The sequence below is a fragment of the Sebastes fasciatus genome, chromosome 18 (assembly GCF_043250625.1).
Source record: "Sebastes fasciatus isolate fSebFas1 chromosome 18, fSebFas1.pri, whole genome shotgun sequence".
Lineage (NCBI taxonomy): Eukaryota > Metazoa > Chordata > Actinopteri > Perciformes > Sebastidae > Sebastes > Sebastes fasciatus.
Genome location: NC_133812.1, coordinates 14,727,952 through 14,749,300, shown reverse-complemented (window position 1 = coordinate 14,749,300; position 21,349 = coordinate 14,727,952). Strand labels below are relative to the sequence as shown.

The following is a 21,349-nucleotide window of genomic DNA, read 5'->3' as shown; positions in this document are numbered from 1 at the left end:
TAGCGTTGCATGGGCACATCAGTGCAGCGAACTGAGCCAAGGAAGCGGGTAGTATATTAGACGGCTAAATGACAGGTCTCGGCTTTGGTTTTTGTTGACTTTAGGAGTGTTTTTAAAGTGTGCAACGGAGGTGTCTCGCTCCCTTTTAAGAGGCCCTCGAGAACAACTTTGTTCTTCAAGTGGAACAACAGCAGTTTGTCTTCCACTCAGCAGACAGCAGTAAGACAGACGGAGACAGAGTCTGCGGCTCTTTTTTATCTCTTTTGTCTTGTTGCTTTTTTTTTTTTTTATTTATTCTGAAGTGAGATTTCTTGTTAATAAGCTTTTTAGATTTTTTAAAAATTTGATCTCTACAGAAATGCAGATTTATTATCTCTGTTTGAATTATTGTATTTATTAAATATATTTTTAATCAATTAAATATACAAAATAGATATAAAGTATTAAAATGGATTAGCCGAATTAATAATAGGGGTAAATCACAAGTTTCATCACGATACGATATTACATTGATTCTTTGGACGATATCACAAATTCTGCCACGATACGATCTCGATTCAATTCGGGAGCCTGCAATTGATATGAGATGATGTCCTATACCCATTTAACACAATTAATTAAATTAGATCAACTCACAAAATGCAACTAAAATATGATTTGACAATTTTATTGGGCTCTTCCAGACATTTAAATGAAAGACTACCTATTCTTTTTAATAAAAAATAATGAATATAAAGTGTGAATTTCAAAATAGAGGCGTATCTTAAAAGTGATGATCTGCATGTATATTTTCACTTTGCATCGATGATACTGGATCGTTGATCATTGACTTGATATACAAATCCAGATCAATGTATTAATATGCTTACTTGCTTTCTTACCAAGTGTTAGATGAGAACATTGATACCACTCTCAGACATGAGAGTGGTATCGATCTTCTCGTCTAACTCTGGGCAAGAAAGCGAATAAGCGTATTTCCCAAAATGTTGAAATATTCATTTATTATTATTATAAAAAAAAGAAAAGTCAGGAACAGACAGATGAGATTAGTTGTGTAGAGTAGACTCCCTAACACATAGCAACACAGGCACGCACACACACACACCTGTGCAACGTGATCATCCAGCCATCCCTGTCTCTGACATCGGCTGGTGTGTGTCGACCACAAAACACATTCATGACGGATGTTACTCACCACACAAACACAACCTCCATCTCCATCTCTATCTATCCTCCACATTCTCTCTCTCTCTCTCTCTCTCTCTCTCTCTCTCTCTCTCTTTCTCTCTCACACACACACACCACACACAAACACACACATTTACCTGTCCCCTGCTCAAAGCTCTCTGCTCTCCCCATTTGTATGAGTGGTTATCGGTGTGGTAACTCTATCCCCTTCCTTTCATGTAAAATACATTGTGCCGAGCCTCCTCCCTCCCTGCACCACTCCTCCTACACCCCCCAGTTCCCCCAGCCTGGGGAGGTGTAAAACTATCCCTCTCTTTATGCCTCCAAAAATGCCCCTTTTTCAGGTGTAGTAGGAAGCTATAAAAGAAAAAAGAAGTGAGGGAGTGAAAGGGAAGAACAGGGTGAGTCTGTGGAGCAGGGAAGAGGTGGAGGAGGGGGAGGAGGTGTTTGGGTGAAAAGGTACTCTCCAAAAACATCTCTCTCTCTCTCTCTCTCTCTCTCTCTCTCTCTGGTTTTACCTGCCTCTACTCACATGAATTTGCCAAGAGCTGCCTGGTGTTACTCCCAATTTGAAGGGCACAGAAATTAAAGTATATTCATACACACAGTGACGTATCACATGTCTTCGAACCTTTGTCTTCAAATCGCCCAGGGAGAGGAGAAAAAAAAAGACAAAAATAGAGCTAAAACTAGACGCTGACCTCTACATTGAACCCCCGAGACAATACGAACAATCCGAGAAACGAGAGAATAACACGCATGGTCGCTCCAAGCTATATAGCACAGAGCTGGTACGCCACTCAGGACAAAGAAAGGAGTCACAGTGTAAAAAAGCCTCATCGGTTTCAAAAAAGGAATACACATAACGAAGAAATAAAAAATACAATTTTGGAAAGACCTGTCTGTAAATTCTTTTATATTCAAACTACAAAAAGATTGATTCAAATTGACTGATTCCAGTTGGTCAAATGTGAATATACGCTGGTTCTCTTAGTGTTTCATGATCGTAAACTGATCTAACCATTGTGGACGTAACAGTATGTGCTTTAAACACTAGACCAGGACATTTTTTGTGAATTTTCGTGGCATTTAAAGCTACAGTTGGTAACTTTAGTAAAATAGGAAGACTAAAACAAGGCAGAGGAACCTGATTTTTTTCCACAGATTATATGTCTCATGTACTACTGTCAGAATATAGTGATAGTTTGCGGAAATATGACAAAAAGTTATTTGAATTAAAGTAACCGACTGTAGCTTTAATACCCCGAATAATCAATCAAGAAAATAATCAGCAGTTTAATCAATAATGAAAGTAATCATTGGCTGCAGCTCTAACAGTAAAAACATTAAAGATTTCTGCTTTAAGGGAATGGTTCATTTTAGGAAATCTGATTTTTTCGTTTTCTTGCTGATAGTTAGATGAGAAAATTGATACCACTCTCAAATGGTCAGACGGTTAGCGTAGCTTAGCATAAAGACTAGAAACACGGGGAAACCGCTAGCCTTGCTATGGCGCCAAACCAGAGGACCTTTAAAGATCAGTAAGTAACACATTATATGAGATTGTATTTCAGACTAGTGCTTCACAACTGAATAACTTATTCACGCAGACTACTGTCAGAGGGGACGACGACTGATGATTAACTAAACATCAGTTTATCCACTGTCAATGTAAATGTAAGATACGATTTGACTACACAGGAAACATTTGTTGGAAGTCATCAATTTATTGTTGCTTTAAGTTATTTTTTTTTTATACTTTATTTTTTTTCCCTTTTTTTCGAGGTTGTTTTCATATATGTAATTTACAATTCGTAATTACAATAGTTTATAAACCAATTTTTTAAGTAGTTGAGCTTAGAGACGAACTCACTAAGTACACTAAAGAAAACAACTTCAACATTCAAAATTGCTTTTAGTTATTTTCATGGGATTTATTGACAAAGAGAAGAAAAAAAACATATCAACATGTAAGCATAATATTAACAGAAAAGTTTTAGAAATGAAAAGCAGATTTTGACACTATAGGTCCCTCTACAAGACAGGGGTCTCAGTCAAGATTTGGTAACAAAAAAATTACAGGATCTTCGTTATTTTAATTTAAAATGGTACATTTCCAAAAAACAATGCAATTAATCAAATTGTCTTAAAGTGATTGCAACACAGACAATGTGGGGCCACTCTGAGTTCCAGGCCAGCTGCCCACTTGTGACCCATCAGTTTCTGAGACCTGATTAGAAAATTTAGCTATATACAAATCCAGGTTGAAGGCAGAAATAGACAAGCCACTATTACTGCGGTCACACCTCACTTGTAAATCCTTGTATGAAATATGTGATGTTATCAGCTGCTTCAACAACAAACTTCTTTGGGAAAAAAAATTAATGTAAAAGTCTCAAGCCTAGTCTGCTCCATGAAATTACCTTCCTAAATCATCATTAGATCCTCCTGTTTGAGATCGCATTCTTAGCGGCTTGTCGACAACGGACCGGCCATGCCTACATGGGGTCAACGGTTGGTATGGTATCCCTTGCTAATTTAGTACCCTGTTTCGTCGCAGAAATTCCACTGTTACATTATCATATGTTTCTAATTTTTATCGAACAATGCATTTTTTTCTGATTACAAAGAAAATAATTCAATTACTGGGTTTAATCGGTCATCTTTAAAAAAATAATGTCTTGTGTTTTCATCTCTTTGTAACTATGGACAAAGAATGGTCAGTGCACTTTACTAATTTCAGAATCCCTAAGATTATTTTTATTGAATCAACTTGTAGTGAATACACATGTTTGAGGAGGAAGAGCAGTATAGAAGAGAAGAGTGAGTCAGGCCTCCTCGCCGCCCTGGTGGTCTTCATATCTGCCATTTAAATTGGCTCCTCATTGTCTCCGAGAGTGAAGGGATCACAGACATGATTTAATGCAGCTTTACTCAATGGACACAAATGAAAAGTCACTGATGGATGTGTGTGTGTGTGTGCGGGCCGGTTCTGCGCTGTTAATTGTGAAGCGTTTGGCCTCGACTGCCCCTGCTCAGCTAATCTGATGAGAGTGATTAAAAAAACAACTGGGAGAAACCTAAACCAGTCCACGGCTGACCAGGCACACCCACACACACCCACACACACCCACACACACACTCTGGCCATCACTCTAATCAGTGGCACACAGATGCACTCAAGAACACACAACTCAATATGAAATGTCTAAAGTAGGAAGACACTGGGACAAATAACTGCAGAGGTGTAGTGTAGTGCGGAAACAACTAGTTGATTAAGCAATAACATTTCTTTAATATTTATCTGCAATGTATCTGCACACAACGGTACGTATGATTTCTTATGAAAAGTTATTCCTCATTTTCTCGTGTGTTTTCCTACAAATGTCCAGCAACACGTGACACACATGTCAATTTTCTACTCGAGTCTTTTCAAAATACAACTACTTAGTTAGGATTAGGAAAAGATTGACTTGAAAGATCGACTTCTTTAAGTTTAGGCAACAAAACTACTTAGTTAGGTTTAGGAAAAGATCATGGTTAGGGTTAAAATAACTCCCGAAGTGTTGACTTTTGGGTAAAAGTCCGTTCTTTTTTGACCCACCCGTCCACCCCGACCTCCTCCATACGTGGCGTTTGTCGCTCTTTATACTTCCTGGTTCACGAATACATAAATTGCATACAAATTGATTTTGTGTGATATATATACGAATTACGTTGCATTACTTTTCATAGATATATAGCTACGAACGGTGTATGAGAACAGCCTGCGTTCATCTACAACATTTTATAGACAATATGATTAATCTATTAATTGAAAAACCAACAGCCCTAAATAATTCATGTGAATGATTCAGTACGTGACTCCCAGCTCCATGCTGAGTCATAGCACGAGTGCAGTCACAGATTAGTCACCTAGGTAGAAGTTGTGACAGTACAAAAGGATATCATATTACAGATGTGGACCTGCTCTGAAACTTTAACTGCTTGTTAACAATGCTAATTTAAGTTAAGGCGTGATTTAGAAACTTAGAAGAACAAAAAGAAGAATCAAGATATTTAGTGATGGATCCAAAACTGTGTCTTCTTGGTGTTAGCGCCTGCAAATAAATGCAAAGTATCATGTTGTACGCCGCACGCCTTTCAATCCTGCATGTTTGGCTTGATGTACATCCATTGACGTTATCAATGCGGTATGATAAATTACTATCAATTGTCCCCTATGAAAGGTTAGCAAGGGACCTTAGATGAGTTTGTCAATGAGTGGTCGCCCCTCGGTACGTATTTTGGTAATGAGTAGCAAGCAATATTCTGTATTGGAGTAGATTGTGCTTAATATACTCAATACGTTTTTTTCTGTTAATGCAAATTTCTCTCCCTGGTGTTTCATCCTTTTGTTTTGTTCTACTGTTTGTCTTATGTTGTTTAGTATACTGTATATGTGTTCATGCCGGGACAGCAATGTAAGAAAGATGGTGTTGTTTAATTTGACAATATGTGTATGTTGTCTCATGATACGTTCTGTTTTGTTGTTTAAAAATAAAAAGCAAAGTGTGAAAATAAAAGATATTTAGGACAAATCTATCTTAGACTTAGCCATTTCAAGGGACAACAACAATGGGTCAGTCATTACAAACTCATGCTGTGCAGTCAAACGTAGGTCACATGACTTGATTTCAAATTCTAGTGTAGCTGAGGTTCAGGCTAAATGAATGAATCTAAAATGATACATAAGATGATTTATACAAACTACTTTCAGGGAAATACAAGGGGAGAAAGGGATGTTAAAGGGTTGACTAACAACTTAAGACAGTAGGTTGTCCCAATAGATTTATTAGAGTTTTTTTACTCCATGTTTTGTGGCAGAATCCAACTTGATGAAACGGAGAATAGAGTGAGTGGACCAGAACAGTAAGAGCTCCTCTCTGCTGCTGTGAGAGACCTGAAGAAACACAACACCATCCTTCTGCAACCCCCCCTCCACCCCATCCTCCTCACCCTTCCTCATCCCCAACCCGACCGCAGCTACCGCACCCCCCGCTCGGTCCCCATACCGCAGCCTTCCCCCTCCGAATCCACCAACCCACCCCCCTCCGAGCACCTCCACATCGCACCGAAATCAATGAGATGTGTGTGTGTGTGTGTGTGTGTGTCGGGGAAAAGATCAGTTAAAAGAGCAAAGAATCGAAAAGCAAAAAAAAAAAAAGTGAACATGTAAGTGTTTTAAGACTGAGAGTCTAACTCTAGGAGAGTGTCCGTGGCGGTCATAACTGGAGTGTGTGTGTTGGTGTGTAAGTGCGTGTCTGTGGCAGCAGCAGCAGCAGCAGCAGCAGCAGCAGCAGCAGCAGCAGCAGCAGCATCAATAATTAAAGCTAATCTCATTAGGCCTCAGATCCCTTTCAGACGCTTTTAATTAAATGATGAATGGCCTCCCAGCTGCCTGTTAAATAATGCTGCTCATGACATCACAGCGTGTGTGTGCATGCGAGAGGTACAACATAAGGTAGATATACTGCAAAAAGAAAAGACACACGGAGAGACGTTCAGCAGACAGATAGGTATGCCCTCACATGCCATCTGCTCTCAGATTCAACATTATTAGAAGTTACTGCTGCCCTTTTTTACGCGCCGACGAGAGTGTCTCGAAATTCGCAAGCTGTTCCATCGCACCCGGCCTTGAAACACTTCATATCATCTTCCTAATAAAATCACTCACAATACCATATGTCTGCGAAAGAAGGACGACGGCAGCTTGAGGGAGAGGAGGATGTGCGTAAGTGTGAAAAAGAAAAAGAGGGACGGCGGGCAGGGAGAGCAAAAAAAGGGACAGCGAAGGAGCTCGGGGGTGTGTGAGAAAGATAAAGATAAAGGAAGACAAAGAGAGCAAAATCAGAGAATGAGAGCAACAGGTAAAGCAGAGGACAGGTAAGGGTTGCCAAAGCGCCGCGGGGCTCCAGACAGCGTGGACCTGGCCATGAGAACACCCATAATACCTTGTGTTTCTCATCCCCCCTCTACTCTCCCTTTCCCTCCCTCCTCCCTCTACCGTCCACCTTCCTCCCCCCCCTCCTCCCCTGCTCTCGGGCTGGCTCTGTATCGGATTGCTGACTTCACAATAGGCCCTGAATCATCACTCTAGCCAGAGAGACACAGGGAGAGACGAAGAGGCGGGCAGGCCGGCGGAGAAAGAGAAGGTGGGACAGACAGACAGACAGACAGACAGACAGGAAGAATCAAGGACAGGGAAAATGTGTCTCTCTGGGCATCAACGCTGGATAGATCTATTTCAAACACGATCAGATGGTGCTTCCGTATAATCTTAAATACATCGACAAATAAATCTAGCACTAACCGAAAATAAAAAATGTAAATGGTCTCAATGATACAGAAAAGCTCACAGTATGCTGTTTGTTCTATTACATTAATGTTGTACTGTAGCTTTTAATCCTTATAGCACCCACTGTTCCACCTGTGAGATGCTAGTACTGTGTAGAACTGTCACAGACTGCAAATACTACACGAAAAATGTATCTATGAATACTAATATAGACATAGGCTGTGTCCTAAATCCCATACTATGCACTGCATACTCAATATGTATACTATCATTCACCATACTTTTGTGTGAATAAACAGTAGAATGTGTCTTTTCGGACGCACAGAACAGTAATTTACGTCGTCACTTCATGAGACCCTCCTTGCCCGGTTGTAACCATGGTAACCCGTGCCAGCGTCACGTGACCAAAACAATGATTTGTGAGAATCGAATTCTGATTATATTATACTATATTACGACTAACAAAGTAAAGTATTATACTTACACTTAAATTGAAGTGTCACTGATGTGACAGAGCTGTCCGTCAACGTCTGTTATGAACGTTGGCGTCACTACCGCATTACATTGTGGGATATTTATGCCGCCGTAGTGTCCAGCATTGCATACTGTAATATTTCACCAGAAATAGTATGCAATTTGCGTACTATTGGTTTCATACTAAGGTTTAAGACATACTAAAAAATCTCACATACTATCTCAGTGAACTAAATAGCATGTTAGTATGGAATTTGGGACGCAACCCATAATGTATTAATAGATTCGACTCTTGTCTTGTCGGTTATTGTGGCCATTTTCAAAGGAATGCTCCTTTGTAAAAGTTTTTTTTATTTTTTTTATTTCATGTTCAAATTCATTTAACAATTAATCAACAGTCAACAGCGAATTAGACAATTTTGCGAATCAATTAATCTTTAATTGTTCATTTATCGAGCACAAATGCTAAATTTGTTGTTGGTTCCAGCTTCTCAGATGCTGCTTTTCTATGTTTTATGTCATTCAGAAAACTAAATATCTTTGGGTTTCTGATGCTCAGACAAAACAGGAATTATGAGTGCATTATCTTGGGCTTCTCTGCAATTCTAAAACATAAATTCAACTTCAACTTTATTATTATCTCAAAGAAAAATGAGTTTTCAGCCAGGCTTTAAACACATATGTCACAAGAACACACTGATGATAATGAACAGCGATGATCTATAGAAGAAAAAAAGAAAAGAAAAAAGAAAAAATATATGTATATATGTTAAAGGGGCAGTGTGTAGGATCTGGCGGCATCTAGCGGTGAGGTTGCAGATTGCAACCAACTGAAAATTCTCCCATGTGCCAAGCATGTAGGGGAGCTACAGTGGCCGACACGTAAACGTGAATGTCCCTATCTAGAGTCAGTGTTTGCTTTGTCCGTTCCGATTCTTATTTTTAGGTGATTATACACTAAAGAAGACACACTTATCAATATTCTATTCCATTTCTGCCAATAGATCCCCCTAAATGTTACACACTGTTCCTTTAACAAAAGGAGTAATCAAAAAATTGACAGAATGAATTCATCGATAATGAAAATAATCATTAGCTGCAGCCCTATTGAGTCGGGACAGAGACCCATGCAGGTCACAGCCCATTTGGCCTCGGCGACCCCTCGGCTGCCTCTCTGATTCTGCGAACCAAAAAATTTGATGTTTTACTACTTCCGACTTAAATTCATATGATTGTTAAAATGTTCAGTAGAGAGAAACGTAACATCTGGCAATAATGCGATTTCCCTTGAAAACTCTTTGAGTAATCAATAAAGTGAGGAATCTTGGCATGAGATTTTGTGCCTTGATTGACTTCCATTAAACAAGCATGGTCACAATATGAGACCGTCTCCACTCAGATGACCTCAGCCGTCCCACACCACAGAGAGTATATGTGTATAACAGAGAAAGAAACACCTACACACACTCATACGCTCACACAGACACACTAAAGCACACATATCATGTGGTTTCCTGTCTGGTGCGTTCCTCTAGAAAGCCCACGCCGGTTGCTCCGGGTTTCTAGATGGATTCTCCAGTCTGTTTGGGGGCTTTGACTCCGTCAGACTGTGATTGGCTCACAGGCCGTCTGTGACCTGCTCACCTCACACCTAGCTGGCTTTCCCTGGCCGGCCAGACTCTCACTCCACTCTTTTATATATGAGTTATAGATTATCTGAACCAAGGCAAGAACTGAATGGTGAGAGACAGATGTTTTGGTTGTTTCAATCGCCTTAAATAAAAGGAAGGTCAAAATAAAGAGGCTGTAGAAGTTCTTTTTCCATTTTTCACATGAAAATAGGCTCCTTTATTGGGCTGTTTCCAAATTCCAAAAGTAATAGTTGGACATATTGGGAAATACACTTGCTCTCTTACTGAAAGTTAGTTGAGAAGCTCAAAAGCACTCTCATGTCTGTGTTAGATACAGCCAGCAGCTGGTTAGCTTAGCTTAGCATAAAGGCTGGAAGCGGGGGGAAACAGCTAGCCTGGCTCTGTCCAGAGGTACAACACCTGTAAAGTTCATTTATTAACATGTTATATCTCATTTGTTTAATCTGTACAAACTAAAGTTGCCGCCTCCTGGTTGTATGCCTCCGCCAACCACCCAAATTGCAGTTTACATCCAAGTCTGTCCAAAATGTCATCACTTCATCATTTTATCCTATTAAACAGTTGTGTGAAATTGTCATAATTAGTATAAAAATGATTGAGTTATGTCAAAATCGTGTTTTATGATGTCACAGTGACCTTGACCTTTGACCACCAAAACCTAATCAGTTTATCCTTGAGTCCAAGTGGACATTTGTGCACAAATTTGAAGAAATTAGCTTGAGGCGTTCAGGAGATATCGCGTTCACAAGAATGCACCGGACGGACGTACAATACGTACAGACGGATGGACAACTTAAAAAAATAATGCCTCCGGCTACAGCTGGCATTAAAACAAAGTCTAAAAACAACAAGTTGTGGTTTTATATGCCTGACTACTTTTTGGCTCGGGGTAGTGACTTCATCTATACGCTGTAGATGTGCTGGTTGGCTGATTTTGCTACCTTTGGACAGAGCTAAGCTAACCAGCTGCTGGCTTAAGCTTTATATTTACCAGACAGATAAAAGAGTGGGATCAAGCGAGATGTAACCTCTATTGAAGCATTCGGTCCCTTCAAACCTCCGTTTGGCTGTCTCTGTTCTCAGAAACAGCTGTTTTGGCCAGACAGCAGAAATTTACTGAACAAAAATAGTTTCATTTCGGCTCCATGGGAAGAAATCAGCATTGGTTTTACTTATCATTGGCTCCCAGTGTCGCTCATTGGGCCTTGATCAATCATCCCAGATACCGTTCAGAACATATAAACAGTGGGACATTTGTGTGAAACATACCCCAGGTTGGTCTTGGGGCGACACCCATCGCAGAATTAAATGATAAAACGGATGTGTATCTCTTCTGTGACACGGGTGAGTGATGGATGTCAAAAACACTTGTAAAAACGCTGTCTATGTGGATTGGCCATCATTCTCGGCAGGAATGTGAATTTTTCTCAAAATGTTAAGCTATTTGAGTTACAGCGTTTTTTTGCACGCTCCATATTTTGCTTCTTTTGTTAACGCGTCTGCTTCTGTTTGACTTCGTCTCCTCCTTCGCAATAGTTCCCAACCCCAATGCACTCAAGAATAATGGCTTTTATTTCACGACGATATTGTCTTACATATTTTCTTCCCTCCGTACATCTCAGACTGACCGGCAGCCTCTCTCAGCTGTCAACTAAACATAAATCTTACAAGAATCACTGTACACCGAGCTGAAATTGAAGTGCACCTTGGTGCCACAACTAGGATGCCAGCCTACTAGAGGGATGCCAGGGGGGTAGCTGTTACACTCCGCGCTCCTGTGATCCGTCCACATGCCTTGTCGCCGGGCAGACTTTGAAACGACTGTCTATGACGCCAATGCAATCTTGGCAATCGGGGTTGGGCCGTGCTCGCATTTAGCTACTGCTGCTGCATGTAAGTTTGTGTGAATGTGTCTGTATGGGGTTGTAGGGGTGAAAGAGGGGTGCAACCTGACCCCTTTCCTCCTCTAACTTGGTCTCTCCGTCTTTCTGTCTCACACACACACACACACACACACAGACTGGGACAGCTGCCATACTCGGGGCCTCTCCCAGCGCACCAGAGGAAAAGGCTACGGCTAAAAGAACCTTTTTTCCCCTCTTTTTTCCTCCTTTTTTCCTCCTCCATCTCTCTTACTTTTTTCTTCTGGTGGCCATACATTTAAATCCTGCAAGGCTCCCCGGGGTCAACAAACGCACTCCCCCCCGTCTCCCACTGCTTCCTCTACTAGCCAACGGACTGGAGACTTCAATCAGGACTCTGTCGGATCAAGAGCCAGTGAGGGACTGTGTGTGGAGTTTGTGTGTGTATATACCAGGACTCACGCTGGGTCTATCTTTTCTAAGTATCTGCTTAATGCTTACACAAATTCATACTTAGGATTTAACTGAATTCATAATAAAAAACAGGCACCATCTCTTCATCATTATGTCACAAAAAAGCAACAACAACAAAAGCAGTTATCACCTTTTTTTTCTCCAAAGCTAAACAAGTAAGTGACAACAGGTGGAGCGAGACACTTAAACAAGCTAAAAGTAGCATTACGGGGATAACCACCGCCTCAGGCTCCTTCCAGCGCTCCCCGAGGACCCCAGACGGCAGGCTGGCCCTCGGCAGGCAGGCGGCCAGAGAGGACGCCTGACCATAACCCAGATGACGTGCGATGGATGTGGTGGGAAAAGGGCGGGGTGGAGGAAGTAAGGGACGGGGAGGAGGGGGGGGGGGACTTTAAAAGGGTCGAGGGGAGGGATGGAGGTATCAGGTATCAACAGACAACTCCCCGAAACTTTGTGTGTGAGGTCTGCGCTGTTTTCTCAGTCACCCGAGACACGCCTATTTCAATGCAGCAGTGCGGGGAAAAAGAATTAGCCACTTTCAGCTTAAATATTAAACAAGAGGAAAGCATTACAATTATAGAATCAATTTACAAATTAAAACCTACATTTTTTTAAATCAAGTAAAATTGACTTTGTGAAAGCTGTCATTTGTACTTAGAACTAGAGGTTCAGTTGTAATCAAAGTGAGACAATGAGCACAAAACCGCAATTTTCAGCTGAAGAGTAACTTGTAAACAGAGTAGGAAGACACATCTACTGTGTGCAATACTGATATTGTTATGTGTTGGGAATATCATCTTGGATTTGGAAAGGCTGCATAACAGTATAGAGTTGAAGTAATGAGTTGATCAATTGTGATCATTTTTATCTCCCATGATATTCAATTAAATATCTTTGGGTTTTGGAGTATTGGTGGGACCAAACAAGACATCTGCTCTGGGAAAGCGTGATTGGCATTTTTCCCTATTTTCTGACATTTTATGGGCCGAATGATTGAACCGATGGATGACTGAACATTATAGAGTGCTCCAGTGGTGATGTATTTTTGTAGGCCAACCAGGAAGTTAGCATCCCCAACTGTTCCCTCGACAAAAAAAGCCAATTGGATTTTTCCATTGGCTTTTGGATTATTGCAGAAAATAAGCTCTGTGGCAAACACACGTTTATGATACTTACACGTTTTGTTCAGCAAAATAATCTTCACAAATTAACACCACTTGTACGATTTTTGAACGCAATCCCCAGAAGTAAAAAGCTAACGTTACTACACCACGGCCGCATGGACATGAGTATACACAACGAGGCTGTAAAGGAGGATGAGTCGACGTGATGACGTTTTGTAGTCTCTTTAGCCACTTGTTAGCAACCGCCTTTTTTAAGATGCATAAAAGCTTCAATTTGTTTTTGTTTTTTTCGTCGGATATTTACAGACGGATTTTATATCGTAGAACAAAATGTTAAAATCTCTTCAGCTTGTGTTAACCACAGACCTTATTGCAGGCATCTAACTAAAAACCTATTTAAAAAAAACATTGACTACGAGACGAGGAAACCAGAAGGGCTAAAATGATAACTCATTTCCGGGTTTCAGGACTCATTCCTGCAACTCTATAACCTTTTTAATCGTAGGACTTTGCTGGGCTGTTGTTTTAGCTGCATTCATTTTAGCTAAGTGTGCCTAATAAGCTCAACGTACGTCGTACACTGTATACCTAAAATACTGATTCAAAAATAGATACACAACAACAAAACTATTTTGATTCAGCTTCATGATTGAAGCAACTTGAATACTTTCTAGCGAAAAAAGTAAAGAGCAACCATTTGCAGCTCTGTAAGCCTATAGCTCTGTGTGGTATGATTAAAATCTCTGTCCTTGCTCTGAGCTCTCATTTCCAACCTGAACAATTAATCAATGTCTTTGAGCCGCAGCTCAAATTCACATTATAAATGATATCAGTGCCCTATTTAAAGCAGGTGAAGTAATTGTGGAATATGGACATCAATATTTGATATTTGGATGGCAGCAAGACAAGATGGATGCTCTTCTCGTCCTCTTTCTTTCTTCGTCTTTTTTTCTGTGTGTTTTTGTTGTGTGCTGTACTGATAGTACTCCGCCGGGGTCAGCCCCGTAATCCAAACCCAGGGCGAGTCTGACAGAGCAACACAAAAAAGTGGGGGGAAAAACAACATACTTCATGCGCCTCTGTCCCACTTCGCGCTATTATTACTGTCGAGGCTGGCAGGTCAGAGGGAGAGTGAGGGAGAGAGAACCAAGCTTGATGGAGGAGGAGGAGGAGGAGATGAAATTACACCTGTTCTGGTGGCTGACTAACGACTTTGAAATGCGAGCGGACCTCGCTCGCCGCCAAAATCATTTTCCCAACAATACGGCCTGATCTTTAAACAAGCAGAACTGGGACGCGGCGCTGACGGGACGCAGAGACTGCCTGCTGTGCTGAGACACTCACAAACCCTCGGGCTCAGTGGGGTGTTTGTGTGTGTCTGCGTGTGTGTGAGCTCTAAAAGATATGGTGGAGATAAAAAAAAGACCTACTTTTTCAATTAAGTTAATCAGTCTGTGGATTCAGTTCACACACACACACAAAGATCCTAAACTGATGTCTCCATCCAGCATTGTCTCTAAGTCTCATTCACTCTGACTGCTGCCATATGGTTACTGTACACTCACTGAACCACATCTGCTGTGTGTTACCTCACACACACACACACACACACATCCCTCCAATGCACCCATACCTCAGACTTGTGTGACCGATACAAGGTATACACTCACCCACCCACCCACCCACACACACACACACACACACACACACACACACACACACACACACACACACACACACACACACACACACACACACACACACACACACACACACACACACGCATACAGTAGCGTTTTAACTCACCATCTGTTCGTTGAGGTCCTGTGAGGCCTCCATGGCTTCTTGGGTTGTGATCCGCCACACACTTGAGGGGCAAAAAATGAGAAAATTAAATGTGGGTCAATGGATATAAAATGAAAAAAGTCACCTTTTTTCTATTTCCGTATCACCTGTGCTAACTTTGTTTTCCAGGAATGGTGCTTGAACTGGGGTTTGATTGCCAAATTTAATCATTCACACTCATGAAACCACGCACCATACTGTATTCATTTCTTCTTTTTTTCACGTCTATGTGCATCTGCTGGTCAGACCTTCTGTCAGTGTGTTTATGTGTGAGCAACAGGAGCCTGAAGGAGGGAAGCGGCAGCGGTAACTTCGGCATATCATCTTCAGCCGAGGGTGAAGTGGAGAGATAATTGCAGAAGTAAATATCAACAATGAAAATGGAGAAGTGTAAATGATACGGCTGCTTGGCTGGCTCTGGACCACAGTCACAGTGGTTGGCGAGCACGAAAAGACAGCGAGTGACCCTATTAATACTAGACAGGAGACAGGTTGGCGAAGCGACGGAGAGGCCGAGGCGATTGTCTACAACTTGAGTGAGATTAGATGTTGCGATAAGGAAAAAGACAGATATTACATTTTGTCCTTTTTTTTTGCCACTGTCACGCAGAGGGTGACGCTGCAAATAAAAGGCCAGCTGAAAGAATGGAAAACAATGGCTTCATCCCAACAGAGCGGCACAAAATGGCTCCTCTCTCTCTCTGTCTTATATTGTTCAAAAGTTTGACAGTTGAACAAAGGAGTAGGCAGCAAAGACACGCACTCACATGCAAACACAAAAGTCCTTCCCTGTCATTAGATCTGTGGTTCCCAGCAAGTGTGCTAAGGAGTGCCACTGGACCAGTTCCAGCTCATTTTCCCCATGAAAATGTTTTGATGCATTTTACCCTATTTCACCTCAGCTTAAGTAAATGAATATTTCCTGCACCTGCACTTTGAGCAAGAGCAAGCTGCAAATGTCCTTTCTGCACAGTGTAACCAAGGCTTTGTGTCATAGGGTGTTTCGCACAGTAGTTCGTGAAAGAGTCACAAAATTGAATGTATTGATTTGTGTACATAGACACAAATTTCAATTTTTTTTTATGATGGTCAGCACGAAATCAAAACGTATATAATCCACGTAATTGTGAACTGGGTGGGTGGATTCAATAAACACAGGACTTACGCCCAGGAGACGGGTATTTGTGTCCCGTATGAAACCACATGTCAAAGTTGATTTATTTGCCAGGTAACTTCCCTATTTAAGTTCCAGAGTTATTTTAACCCAAACCAGGATCTTTTCCTAAACCTAACTAAGTCGTTTTTGTCACGGAACTTCCGTACTTAAGTTACGCCACTTCCGGTGTTATTTTAACAGGCATGATATTTTCCTAAACCTAAATAAGTAGTTTGTTGCCTAAGCCTAACCAAATCGATCTATTCCTAATCCTAAGAAGTCTTAATTTGAAAAGACTGGAGCAGAAATTGACATGTGCATCATGTGTTGTGGAAAGTTGCGCTGAGTGTCACGAGAAAAAAAAAAAATTGTGTCTATGTACACGAATCAAATAGATTAAATTTCGTGAATATTTCACGAAACTGTGTTGCATGTTAACAGCTTCATGGACAAGGGTATACATCAGAATATATGCCTGGACACATAAGACTGTTTACTCTTCTACAAAGGCTGGTCAGTATATCTGAAATGACAATTTAATCTAAAATGTGTTCCAAAATGACAAGTAAGAACATTAAATTAGAGTAATATAATACTTTTTTCAGTTTGTTCAGTGTGTATGCGTGCAAGCTCGTGCCCTGTGGACTTTTCTGGCTCGATCCTTTAAACTAACTGGCATCCTTTTAATTTTTCATAGCGTTCAGCTCCTCCTCAGCCTGAAACCGAAGACAATAATGCGTCTCTCAGGTGAATTGATTTGTGCCCAAGCCTCCCTCCCTCCCTCGCCTCCACCCTCCCTTCCTCTCTGTCTCGCTCTCTCTCTCTCTCTCTCTCTCTCTCTCTCTCACCTTTGTGGAGGACAGAATCAGCCTTCTATCTCTTTGCTTTTCACTCTCCCCTTCATGATTTATTCTCCTTTAGTGAGGACATAAACCCACTTTAAAGGTCCCATATCATGCTCATTTTCAGGTTCATACTTGTATTTTGTGTTTCAACTCGAACATGTTTACATGCTGTAATGTTAAAAAAAAAAATATTTTCCTCATACTGTCAGCCTGAATATGCCTGTATTTACCCTCTGTCTGAAACGCTCCGTTTTAGCTCATTTTGACGGAATTGCAACAGAACTGCGTTGCTAGGCAACAGCTTGGGTCCATGTGTACTTCCTGTCAGCTGATGACATTCACATACACTGCAACCAGGAAAAAACTGGGACACATTTAGAATGTTTAAGTTTGAAATGATGTCAAGGGTCTAAATATTGTATATTCGTGACATCACGAATAGGCAGAAATCCTGACAGCTTGTTTGAAATGCAGAGTTTCTGAATACAGGCTGTGTGTATTTCCCTGTGGATTGAGTGTTTCGATACTTTCACAGTATTTATATAGCACTTAAGCCTGCTTTATAATAAAAAAAACATGAAAATCTCACTTTTTTATAATACGGGCCCTTTAAAGTCCAGATTACCAATCATTAAGTGAACTTTTGGGGCTATAAAGTGATGCATTCATAACATATTGGACACTCGTAGTGAGTATTAAAGTTTGGTAGCTTAGAATAAATCCATAATATAAATATATATGATGCTTTTTAAATATATTTAACTGCTTGTGACTAGATGGTTTGCACAACTCTGAGGCTATATGTGTTATGTCTGCCTCACATAGGCCCCTAGAAGCAGTAGTTACCTGACACTGCAGCAGGGAATCAATAATGCCTGCCATTTCCTTCAGAGTCCCAGCAGAGAGAATTAGATTTCTCACTGTGGCTATTGACAGCGACATAGGAAACACACATATGGAGACGGAGGAGGATTAGAAAGTGGACTACACGGCTACACACTGCGGTAATTTCACGCTATTAAAGCCGAAGAGAGGAGAAATGTTGAACAAAACCGCAGACTGCTGCCGGCTGGAGATGATTGTAGTGAAAAGTCACATATTCAATTCAAACTTTTATTGACCGAGCAAATCGTTTTTTACGCACAGATGGATTTCTTTTGGCGACACTTTTTTTAATAAGCCAGTTAAGAAATTGTCTTTATTCTAGACACTATTAATTCTTCTCTCTTATATCTGTAACTCTGATGTTATAAATAGGCCACACAGTATTGAGGATACACACATTATCATTTATTCGTGTGAATAATCATTTAAAAAATGTCTTATGTGGGCCGTATATATATATATTTTGTTTTTACCAAAACTAGTATATATATTATATTTTTTTCAACACTAAGTCGAATAAAAAATGAGGGAAATGACCTTGTAGAGGTGTGAAGATTTTTCCTAATTAGTGGCACATATATTATATATATTATTATTATTATATATTATATATTGTATTTTTTTCAAGTCAAAGTCAAATAAATAATGAGGGAAATTACCTTTTAAAGGTGTGAAGATTTTTCCTAATTAGTGGCACATATATATATATATATATATAATATTTTTTTTATTAAATGTGATTTTGCGACCCTCTACGCTTCAGGACCAAATTCTACGGAAGTGTTTCTTAAAGGAGTCTTACATTTAACTAATTAAAAGACAGATAATTACACTGCAACATTAATTGAAAAAAAGAATAAAATATATTAAATAAAAAGGGCAGACATTTACTGGAACAAAACTATCCCATCATAAACTAATATTTTTTCCAATATATTATATTGTTTTATATTATTATATATTAAACGTTTTTTTTTTTTACAAATATTTTAATATATTTTATAGGACAGAAAATGTTATATTTGTAATATATTTGTTATATTTGTAATGCAAAACCGCCTATTTCAAATTAAGTGCAGTTTCCGGAATGAGCCTTATTCTAAATACCCAAACTGTTATTTAATATAAATAATAAAAAAAAAAAAAAAAGGTCAGGACAATGATTTATTTCCAGCCTCTGTGTGTACAGGACTTTTATCATCTCCCCAAATCTCCACCAACCAAATCCCGTCCATCCGTCTCTCTTGCGCATTAATGCGCATTGGTTAAGTATGAGTCCTTAATGTGAAATCTAATCTGTATGGATTACGTCGCAGTAGACCTATCAGTAACGTTGTCATGTTGTTAGAGGCAGGCCAATAGCCAGAGGCCATTCAAGCCCTGAGAGCCAGTCAGTGGTATAAGATTCCCATTTCCTACATATCAAATATAAACACAAACTCCACGTGGGATGAGAGGAGAGATGGGGAGAAAAGTCGTGGACAGCATCCCACCGAGGACACACTAAATCCCTTCATCTGTGATGCCATCTGGATGAAAAGATGTACAGAAACCCACATTGACTTGCAGTCAAATCATCAAATAACCACCAGAATAAAGCTCATTTTTATTTATTTTTATCAAATCATTTAAAAAAAACAAAAAAAACAAAAGAAAAGCTTCATATCGCACCATTTTTTTTACAGGGATGAGGCCTTTATGAATTTAATTCAAGTTATTTTACTGTTAAATGATGTGCCAATCTATAAAAGGGTAAAAGCTTTAGGTGGATCAAACAAATTTAAGTTTGTTTAACGTGCCGAGGTCTCGAGGATGATGTGAAGTTTGGACTCATCACCAAACTGAGTCATGTGAAAATTGGACACCAAATTAAATATTAGGATAAAATCATCTCTTTTGGCAAACTTAAGGTATATTAATGTGTGCGTAATTACTTTGCAACAACAAATTTACGCAAATAAATTCATTGTCATTATTGTAAAAATAAATGAAAATAAAACTGTACATAATTCGTTATTGGTGGATGAATCTTTTTTAAATAAATCACAATTTGAATTTATTCTTTAATGCTTCTTCTATTATTTAATATTTAATTAAAATAATAAAACTGAATCACATTTTTTGATCTGAGCTGTACCAGTGTTTGTTTGTTTGTTGTTGTTGTTTTTTTCATTCTTATTGTGTTTGTGAAAATAAGAAAACCCAATAAACATATTGTAAAAAAATTAAAATTAAAATAAAACTGAATCAAAGTCAATAACTGTGGCAACTTATCGAGTTAGAGTGCAGCCACCTAAAACTGTCACTGACCTGATGTTTTATCAGAGTAAAACCACAGACCTGGAACTGTCTGAGAATAAAAGAAACAAAGTCAACATACCTGTGTTGAAATTACTTTCGTCCCAGCAACAAATCAGCTCCCAGATTTCTTCCTTCACTTCTTAGAAACGCTCATAATAATCAAACGCAGAGTGGTCGCTGCACAGCTCTCCCTGCTGTTTGCAGGCTGTCACTGACTGACTGGATCAAAACACTTCAGCCACTGCTGGCCATTACGCGCAGGCAGGGAGTCCCAAAAAAACAAGCCAAGAGGAGTTAATCAGACTCGATTAAACACATTTTACAAACTCAAACCGGAGTCCTGGGTCTCGGCTTCGGTGAAACACCATTATTTTCTCTCTCCGAGTCCAAGTTTGAGCAGCAGGCTGTTCAGAGGCATTAGGCTCAACTTCATTATTGAGAACCCCGTGCGGCTGCGCATGCGCTCAGCTGCCATGCGGACACTATTGGGCAACTATCCAAAAGGACTAATGGGGTTCAGAGGAGAGGAGCAGGGGGGGGGGATACCAAAATGACATTCTTATTAATAGTTTGGCCCAAATGACGTGCTCACAGTTTTATTTATCCCATCTAAAAGGAAAAACAACATGCACCCACTGACCAGCCTGCACCTATAGGCCTATCTATCTATCTATCTATCTATCTATCTATCTATCTATCTATCTGTCTATCTGTCTGTCTGTCTATCTACCTATCTGTCTATCTACTTATCAATCTATCTATCTATCTATCTATCTATCTATCTATCTATCTATATTGTTTTTACAATATTCATGCAACTGTTACATTATAACTCACACTTTCTTTTTTCATTTTTCTTTTTCAAGAAAATAATAAGAATGAGATGCTTTTTTATGCTTTTTCATGATGATACTACAGTAGAAAGTAGCACGTAGGCTTTTGAACATTAGAGGGTCACTTGACCAAAAAAAAAGGCTGTCAATCGTTTTCAGAAGTATTTTCTTGGTAGTATAGTTCCAATAAAAAAAAACATTCACACTGTAGCCCCTGTTTCTTCAAAGACATGTTGCTGACAGATCCTCCACATCCCCCATATAGTCATTCAATCTCCCACACTTTTTCTAATTTATTAAATGTCGACTTTATTTCCCCAATGATCTTAATGGTATTTCAAAACCCTCTCCAAAGTGCCAGGATTAGGCAGTT

General features: G+C 39.8%; 1 protein-coding gene across 6 annotated transcripts in view; it reads right to left on the bottom strand.

The window, feature by feature from the left end:
- eya4 (EYA transcriptional coactivator and phosphatase 4) overlaps window positions 1-20,581 on the bottom strand; it is a 53,304-nt gene extending 32,723 nt beyond the window's left edge. For all 6 annotated transcript variants that reach the window (XM_074614882.1, XM_074614883.1, XM_074614884.1 and 3 more), the window contains exons 1-2: window positions 20,223-20,581; window positions 14,918-14,978 (exon numbers count right to left, since the gene is read on the bottom strand). In XM_074614882.1, the coding sequence (XP_074470983.1) occupies window positions 14,918-14,950 (33 nt within the window). In that variant the 5' untranslated portion in view covers window positions 14,951-14,978; window positions 20,223-20,581. The remainder of the gene's footprint in view (window positions 1-14,917; window positions 14,979-20,222) is intronic.
- Window positions 20,582-21,349: the final 768 nt, after the last annotated feature.